At 42.7% G+C, this 7,976-nt stretch overlaps 1 protein-coding gene across 3 annotated transcripts; it reads left to right on the forward strand.

The window, feature by feature from the left end:
• The first annotated feature begins 759 nt into the window (after window positions 1-759).
• LOC112896736 (lipid phosphate phosphatase 2-like) lies at window positions 760-5,498 on the forward strand. 3 transcript variants are annotated; one of them, XM_025964854.1, is made up of 10 exons: window positions 760-1,076; window positions 1,223-1,355; window positions 1,460-1,528; window positions 2,766-2,986; window positions 3,090-3,177; window positions 3,258-3,367; window positions 3,474-3,567; window positions 4,517-4,705; window positions 4,816-4,875; window positions 4,969-5,498. In XM_025964854.1, exons 4-10 carry the CDS (start codon window positions 2,771-2,773, stop codon window positions 5,142-5,144), a joined length of 933 nt encoding a protein of 310 aa, XP_025820639.1. In that variant the 5' UTR covers window positions 760-1,076; window positions 1,223-1,355; window positions 1,460-1,528; window positions 2,766-2,770; the 3' UTR covers window positions 5,145-5,498. The 3 variants fall into 3 exon arrangements, with proteins under 3 accessions (XP_025820639.1, XP_025820636.1, XP_025820637.1); XM_025964851.1 differs by having other exon boundaries at window positions 766-1,076; window positions 1,460-1,536; XM_025964852.1 differs by lacking the exon at window positions 760-1,076 and having other exon boundaries at window positions 1,083-1,355; window positions 1,460-1,536.
• The last annotated feature ends 2,478 nt before the right edge of the window (window positions 5,499-7,976 follow it).

Genomic DNA, 7,976 nt, shown 5'->3' on the forward strand with positions numbered 1-7,976 from the left:
TGGATTTGAGCAATCTGATTTTAGATAAAGGATGTAATTCCAGCCTCTAGCATCATGTGATGCATATGACAGTTAGAGCAGTCAAAAGGCTGTATAGACTTTATGGTTGTTATTATCTGCAAAGCATTGTGCAATATGGTGTGACTAACTGTGCTTAGGCTTTTGTTTTTATCTTTTTTTCCGTGAGAATGATGATGGTGCCCAGCCGTAGCATGAGCTTTGGAAAGTGGGGACATGATGAAGATCAGTCTGATCTCCTTTTTCGCTTTGATATTCCGGTTTCAACCTGCTGACAGAAAAGAACGGATGGGCAACGTGCCCGCGTCGTGTCATGTGAGCTGTTGCCCAGCTCATGCCGGCGGGATCATTATTAGCGGATGATGCATTTGTCTCGTCTCTGCAAGCACATCTGCTGATCTAAAGATGGTGGTTGGTATACCTCCTCGAAACTTTAGGAATTACGATGATCTCATGCATGCAGATTGCAGTCATCGTCTTAATAATTTCCTAGGATGCATGTTAACTTTGAATCAAACAGCATAACCTAGTACAAGATATATCTCAATTCTGAACTTGGAACTTTTCTCTCCAGCCATGAAATTCACAAAGTACCTACTTTACTTTTACAGCGGGCCGCTACTATGTTCCGATCGGTCGGCAGAAAGGAGTTGTGCTACGGAAACGGAGCACGGTGGCAGCTTTCGCCCCTCTATCAGCAATCTTTCCAACGTCAACAAAGCCAGCGATGCAATCTGAAACCTGCTTGAGTACCCAAATTGTCGGTAACAGAGGCGACGATGAACGCGGAGCAGTTTTTCGGCTAATAATCCGCGTATCGCGGTTACGTAGATCCGGCCAGCGCGCGCTCCATCCGACGGCTGGGATCGCAACCAGGGAGACGGCAGCAGTCAGAGCGAGTCCACCCGTCTCCTCCCGTCGGCCGTCGCTAGTACCGCCTCCACTGTGTTCAATCTCCAATCTCCTATCGCTACTGGCCTAGTGTGAGCCTAGCCCCAGCCGCGCACAACTCCGACGGCCGGCCAGATATTCCAGAGCTCCGTTCCGTTCCGTTGCAGGTCCGCCCCGCAAGAACACGCGCTCTTCTCCTCCTTTCTCACTAATCCCTTCCTCTTTACTTTTGCTTTCTAATAAGAAAGATCTGCCTTTGGAAGATTCTTGTGCCGGATAGCCCGATTGAGTTCTTTTTTGAATTCAAGTACAGGAACCCAGTTTGCGGGGGGTGACAGGCTGTGTTCTTGGTCGTCTTCTGTTCCGGCGAAGTCGGTCCGGGACCGCCTCGCTCGGCTGCTCGCGGCGGCGCCGGCGGCGGATACCCTGATTCGGACTTCGGAGTGGTAAGTGTGTCAGGAGGCTCCGAGCGTTCCCCCGCTTCCGTTGCTGGAACATTCTTTTCGGTTGCGTTTCTTCCGCTGATTAAATGAGAATACTTTTGGGGCAGTTCTCGCAGCGCGGCCGAGGTGTCCGGGAATCGATCTGAACCAGCGCCTTCTCCGTGAGGGAGGGGGGAGTGAGTTCGTAAGCTCTCCCTCTTCCTATTCTTTTGTATTCAGGAGCATGTCCTCGCACTACAGAAATTAGGTTTAAATGTGTCTACATGGGAATTGTTTTCAATTTCTTTCGAATGAGAAATGCTTGCTTATTATGATTAGATGCCTACTGTTGAGAGGAGTAAATTTGGACACGTGTTTCAGTAAGAAATCTATGTCTAGTTTGGTGGGGATCAGCAGCTGGTGTCAACCAGTGTGTTGCTGTCCATCTTCAAGTTTTTGTGCTTCTAACTTTCTGAATTTTATATGGAAACACTCCCATCCTTTCTCGAGTAATTAGTTGCCAATTGCTTCTATGCAGTTGGGTCTGCCCACAAATCGTTATTACAGTGGTAGAGTTAGCAGTGCTCTGCTTCTGCAGAATGAAAGTTTCGACCTTCTTGTTCTATTGGTTTTTTTTGCCATTTATAGCTTCTAAGCAGACTTATACATGCACTGCCTCAGTTTTGTGGTAGTTAGGTTAACCCTAAAATGGGTGATTGTTTCAAAATGCTGGCTCTTTCAAGCACCTTGTTGTTTTCCTGAGGCTTTCATATTATTTTTTTACTTAAAACAGTAAAATGAATTACTTCGTCCTGAGTTGCAAGAAATAGTACTTCAATTGTATCCACCAGTAGCCCTTCAAGTTACATCGGCTATTGTACTGGGCTTCATATTCTGTTGAAGGGGAAGTTATCCAATGCTTCAACCAAGGAAGTGTGGTTGCCAGTTGCCACTCTCTGAAGTTACTCACAATCCTTTCTTTCTAGTAAACCTTAAACGACAAATGCATCTTACCATCAGATTTTCTTAAAAATATTTGGTCATTTCTGGCCTTGCCCTTGCCATGATTATATTGGACTAAATAATTGTCTGGCAGATTCAATGCTTGTTTCTTTCAAATCTATATGATGCCGTTGAACTGATTTTCTCAATGCTACTAACTTGTAACTTTGGTTCTCTTCGATCCATTGTAAATGTTTACATGGTTTCTGTTTTCTGGATACTACAAGCTTTATGGAATAAAGTTTTATTGCTTTCATAACATTGAAAAATTGGCAAACTTTAGACCACATGAGAATTCAATCTACATTGAGATGTTTGATGATTCTGTTCTGGTTTCATTTGCACACTCCTAAAATTTACGGCATCTAGAATCCATATATAACTCTTCTTTTTGCTCACTGCAAATTTCTTTCTTTTGCTCTTCCATTCCAGGGAGAATGGCTGATATCCAGCTAGGTTGCCACACAATAAGGTCCCATGGCACCAAAGTGGCAAGATTACATATGTATGATTGGATCATACTCCTCTGCCTTGCTGTCCTTGACGGACTGCTAAACATAATTGAGCCTTTTCACCGCTTTGTTGGACGGGATATGATGACTGACTTGCGCTATCCTCTAAAGGGCAACACAATTCCATTTTGGGCTGTTCCAGTATGTTCTTGCTTTACTTTAAATTTTCTTATGACTCCATATATTGATTTAACTGTGTGTTATGCACAATTTGTTTCTCAGTCTAGCCTTTTCTTGATTACAGCTGATTGCAATTGTGCTACCCTGGTTTGTCTTTGCTGGAATTTACTTTAAAAAGAAAAATGTCTATGATTTACACCATGGCATACTAGGTACATTACCCTCTCTATATATTAATATTGAGTTATTCAGCGACACCGTCAGTTTGTGTTGAACTATAAAATTTGTACAGGGATTTTATATTCAGTGCTTATAACTGCTGTGATTACCGATGCAATTAAGGATGGTGTTGGCCGCCCTCGCCCAGACTTCTTTTGGCGCTGTTTCCCTGACGGCGTACCTGTAAAGTTCTTCCACCAATGTCATTGTTTTCCATATGAAAAAATTCATTCTTATTGACATGCTCTCAAACCTCAAGTACTTACTAAATCCTATATTTGTTTTCCAGAATTATGATAATATCACCACTGATGTCATTTGCCATGGAGAAAAGAGTGTCATCAAAGAAGGTCACAAGAGCTTCCCAAGTGGGCATTCTTCATGTAAGAAACAGAATATTTTGGTACATTATGTCCATTGTGCTCCTAGTGACAATTTGTAGCTTTGTAGCTAATTTGTTCATTGGTTGACTATCTTGGCATGCAGTTATCATAACTGTCTGAATTCAGGCATGTGATTGTTTCTACACATCAGACACTTGCTCTTCTGAATCCTTGTACTAGTCGATCAGTTTATTTTAGTCATTGTTTATTTTTTGTGCTCTACTATTGCATTAGCCAATAGTTTGTTCTATTGGTTCAATCTTATAGAAGAATTTCAGAATGAGTTCGGAGGAAAACGATAAGGACTTCATTTACGTAATATCAAGTCTCTGTATTAAATACCTTCTATTGTAGTTCCATCCTTTTCTAGAGGAAAGGGAACACTTAAATAGTACAATGTATGCTAATAAGAAATGAGAAATCAGCATACAACTAATCCAAGTAAGCATCAAATTGGCAAAGTTCAATGATTTTGACACTGTGCTGTCACAATTTTTGTCTACATTAATACCTCTAGCCTGAATATGCTGTTAGATTATAACTGAAGCTCTCCTTTAATTTGATAATGTCCTGTGATTTCTGTCCTTTCATGTTACATATACACTAAGAATGATTTAGCTACTGTGCACTTGGAATTGCTGTTTCATCTTAATGTCTGACAATCAGATGATTATCCTTTCATCATCCCTGTCACACATTAGACATTACACAATTTCCATGGCATGACTGGCCAATATAAACAATACATATTAGCAACCTATGATTTCAGCAATTCAGCATATCATTTTCAAGCATGGATCACCCACTGAGCAGGTTGTTCACATGTTCTTAATCTCAATACAGCTTTGAGAGTTTCTATTTGCTTGCCCTGTTAGCCATAATATGGTATCCCCCCATATTGTTTCAGCAGATAACCTGATGAACCTGTTCCTATCCTCATCTTCTGCAGGGTCTTTTGCTGGTCTAGGTTTTCTGGCGTGGTACTTGGCTGGCAAACTTAAAGCTTTTGATCGCAAAGGTCATATTGCAAAACTGTGCTTAGTATTTCTGCCTCTACTTGTTGCATCACTTGTGGCAGTTTCTCGGGTTGATGATTACTGGCATCACTGGCAAGATGTGTTTGCAGGAGGCATCTTAGGTCTGCTACTTTGATGCCATTTTTCTATTTAACATTTAGAATATCCTTGACCCTTCACAGTCAGAAGTCATACGTGGAGTGCCAGTCTAAACCTTCTTTCTTCTTTTCAGGTCTTACGGTTGCTTCATTCTGTTACCTGCAATTCTTCCCGTATCCCTTTGATAATGATGGTACCTTCCCCCTCCTATATAATATATGCTGATGATATTTTAGACTTCTGTCAATATATTTTACCAAGTGTTTATGTTCCTATGCATTTGCAGCTATATGGCCTCATGCATACTTCCAACAGCTAGCTGAAACGCACAGCAATGGCAATGCGAACTCATTTGAAATAAGACCTACAGAGTTTGAAGATGAAGAAGAAGGACATGGCGGCATTGCCCTGAGAGACACCAGCCCTATCTTGGAGTCGATGGAGTCTGGCAGGAGACCGTGAAGCATTGCACTGCTGGTATCTCCAATGTGCTAATTCTTGCGATCTTTCTGAGTTTGAATTCTGGAAGCATGACGACTTGGCAAGTTGCTTGGTTGGATCATGTACACGGCCAAAGTAAAGAGTGTGTGGAGTTATGTCTATCACCTTCCTGCGATCATCGATGCTGGGCTGTTTCTTGTAACAATGCAGCGGGCCTTAATACCATGGCATAATAGCTGTTGTGGTTAGATGTAAATGACAGTGAATATTTATCTTTTCAGTGACAATGTGAATAGTTGGTTTTGGACGTTTGGTGTACAAAGTTTGTACTCAACATTACCCTTTGGTTGTAATGAAATCATTGGATGGCATGCAGATGGTTGCAAAGTGCTTCAGAAATCAGTATTTCTCCAGTTTTGACTAATATTTCTGCCTTTGGAGATCCAGCTATGTCCTCATTTTTAAGGATTCATCAAAACCGGAGTTGTTGTTTCTGTACAGACCTATGAGTAATAGGTTGGCCCTTCTGTTTCAACCTTGTTGAATACTATAACCTGTAGGAATAGGATTGCTCAACACGTTTGTTGTTGTGTGTTGCTGCTGAAGGGCCCTTGGCCTTATTCAGTAATAGCATAAACGCATAATAACACTTTGTATAATTATGTACAGAAGCTTCAACTTTGTTCCTATCGATTGTTTGTCTGGTTTGGGCATGCCGTTTATATATGAATAAAGCCCTAAAGGTTATTGGTAGTAGGGAATGAAAGCCTAGAAATCTCTTGTTTGTTTGGTGTAAATAAGAGTTTTGTAGTGGGATGCAGTCGGGATATTGATTTTTTATGGCAAAATGTATGTCGTTTTGACAAAACTACATACATAATTTTTTTCTATGCACCTATATATATATGCCTTCTATACATAGCAAAATCTATAAATCTAAATTTGCTAAAACAATCTACAATTTAGAACGGAGAGAGTAGTTGCTAGGATTCCCGGTCTATAAATATTTATTTTATAAACTGACAAATGAAACCCTCTATGCTTCAACTTTTAGGGACTGAATTCAGTTTCAGTTCCAATAAAATCCCTCTTATGAGTGAGCCTACAAACTCGCTGCGGTGTCAGACGACAGTAAAACTCGTAGTTACGCTGGGCTTCACATCGATGAGCTTCGTCATTGTGGAGAATGGACTGTTGTAATGTTGCAAACAGTTGCAACACATGAATACATGAACCATCCGAGATCTAATGCAATGCACAAAGCCTTGTTGAGATCTCCTAGCAAAAGAACAATATACTAAAATTCTACTATAGTACCGTTAATTTGAATAAGCATACTACCCTGAGATCTACACATCAATTTAGCTTCAAAACGTACATACATGCCGAGCTGCAATTGAGCTAGCCAGCTTTATCCCCAAAATGTACATACATGCCTATCCTGAACTAAAAGGACCAGCTGAAGTAGCCAGTGATCCACTACAAAGAACAAAGCAAGCCAGAGTGAGGAGGACTGAAAAACCAGGCTACTACCTCACCAAAAGCACTGCAACCGCACAGTGGGGCCTAGCTAATTGTGCGATGGATTGGAACTGCTCTTGGGCATCTTCTTCAAGCTCTCGAACACCGTTGCTGGCGCCTTGAAGAACCGACTAAATCCGCTCACAGGCGTCGAGCAAGAGCTCGTGCCGCGGCATTGTGTCGACAGAAGCCTCCTACTCCTCATAACAGAGGGCTGCAGCTGATGAGGCGACGGCGATGAAGAGGAGGCGCAGAGGACGAAGAGGAGGATCAGTAGAGCTGAAAGGGTGGTGGCCACAAGTGCCTTCTTGGCCGTGGGAGGCCTCATGGTGTTTCCTTTGATTAATTGTGATGGCACAAGATGAATAGAAGAAGGGAGGTAATTGGAACATTGTGTGTGGGGTAGAGTACTTATAGCTTGTGATCTGAGGCATCTTCTCGTCGATGTCATACACATTCTCATGTGAATGTCATATGTGTGTGGCTTGACCATCAAGTACCACCATACCAATTATTCTAAAGAAAGTTGCAGCTAGCTCCTGGCATGATTGGGACACAGTGTAGTTACAGCTTTGTGTCCTGATGGTTTTGTCAAAAGCTAAACGAGTTTAGCTTTCCTAGGCCGCAAGCGAGTGAGATCAAAAGCGCATCAAGGACAACTAGAGGGTGGTTGTAAAGGCTAATGAGACAGTTGAGCTGATTAGTTTAACTAGCGCTATAGGGTGAGAGAAGGATGGACATGGACTGGTCATGCCTCCACATGAGAGCTCTGAGCGAACAGCACGGCAATTGTACCACATGGATCAATCGTGGATCCACGCATGCCTACCAGCGAGGCCTCGCCGCGCCGCGGCGGCACCGCCAACCAACCCGGCGTGCGCGTCCGGTCCGGCCGGGGGAGCAGGAGGGGGAAGATCCGGGAGCGTGCCGCGCCACGCCGCGCCGTGCACGCACTACCATGCACGTGGCGGCGACGAGCAGGAACATGCGTTGGCCCACGGGCTCACGCACTGTGGCCGTTTGAATGCTCGGCTAGGGTGTGATTTTTGTTCAATTCTGTTATTAGAGAGCTTGGCTGATGTGGGACAAAAATGGGTTGGGGGTTTTAGCATCTGGTGTATTGTTCATTGTTTTTCTTTCTATTGGACATTGACATTGTTTGGTGAAATCATTTTTCGTCCCCCACTAAACATTTTACATTTCCTTCTGCTTGAAGATGCTGTGCTTGTCATCATTTGGTTTTGTCTCAATAATTTTGGACCACCTGTTTTTGTAGAGATCTTGACATGGATCTCCCATGACACATCACCATCACTTAAAGCCCGATTCGGA

This window comes from Panicum hallii, chromosome 6 (assembly GCF_002211085.1).
Source record: "Panicum hallii strain FIL2 chromosome 6, PHallii_v3.1, whole genome shotgun sequence".
NCBI lineage: Eukaryota > Viridiplantae > Streptophyta > Magnoliopsida > Poales > Poaceae > Panicum > Panicum hallii.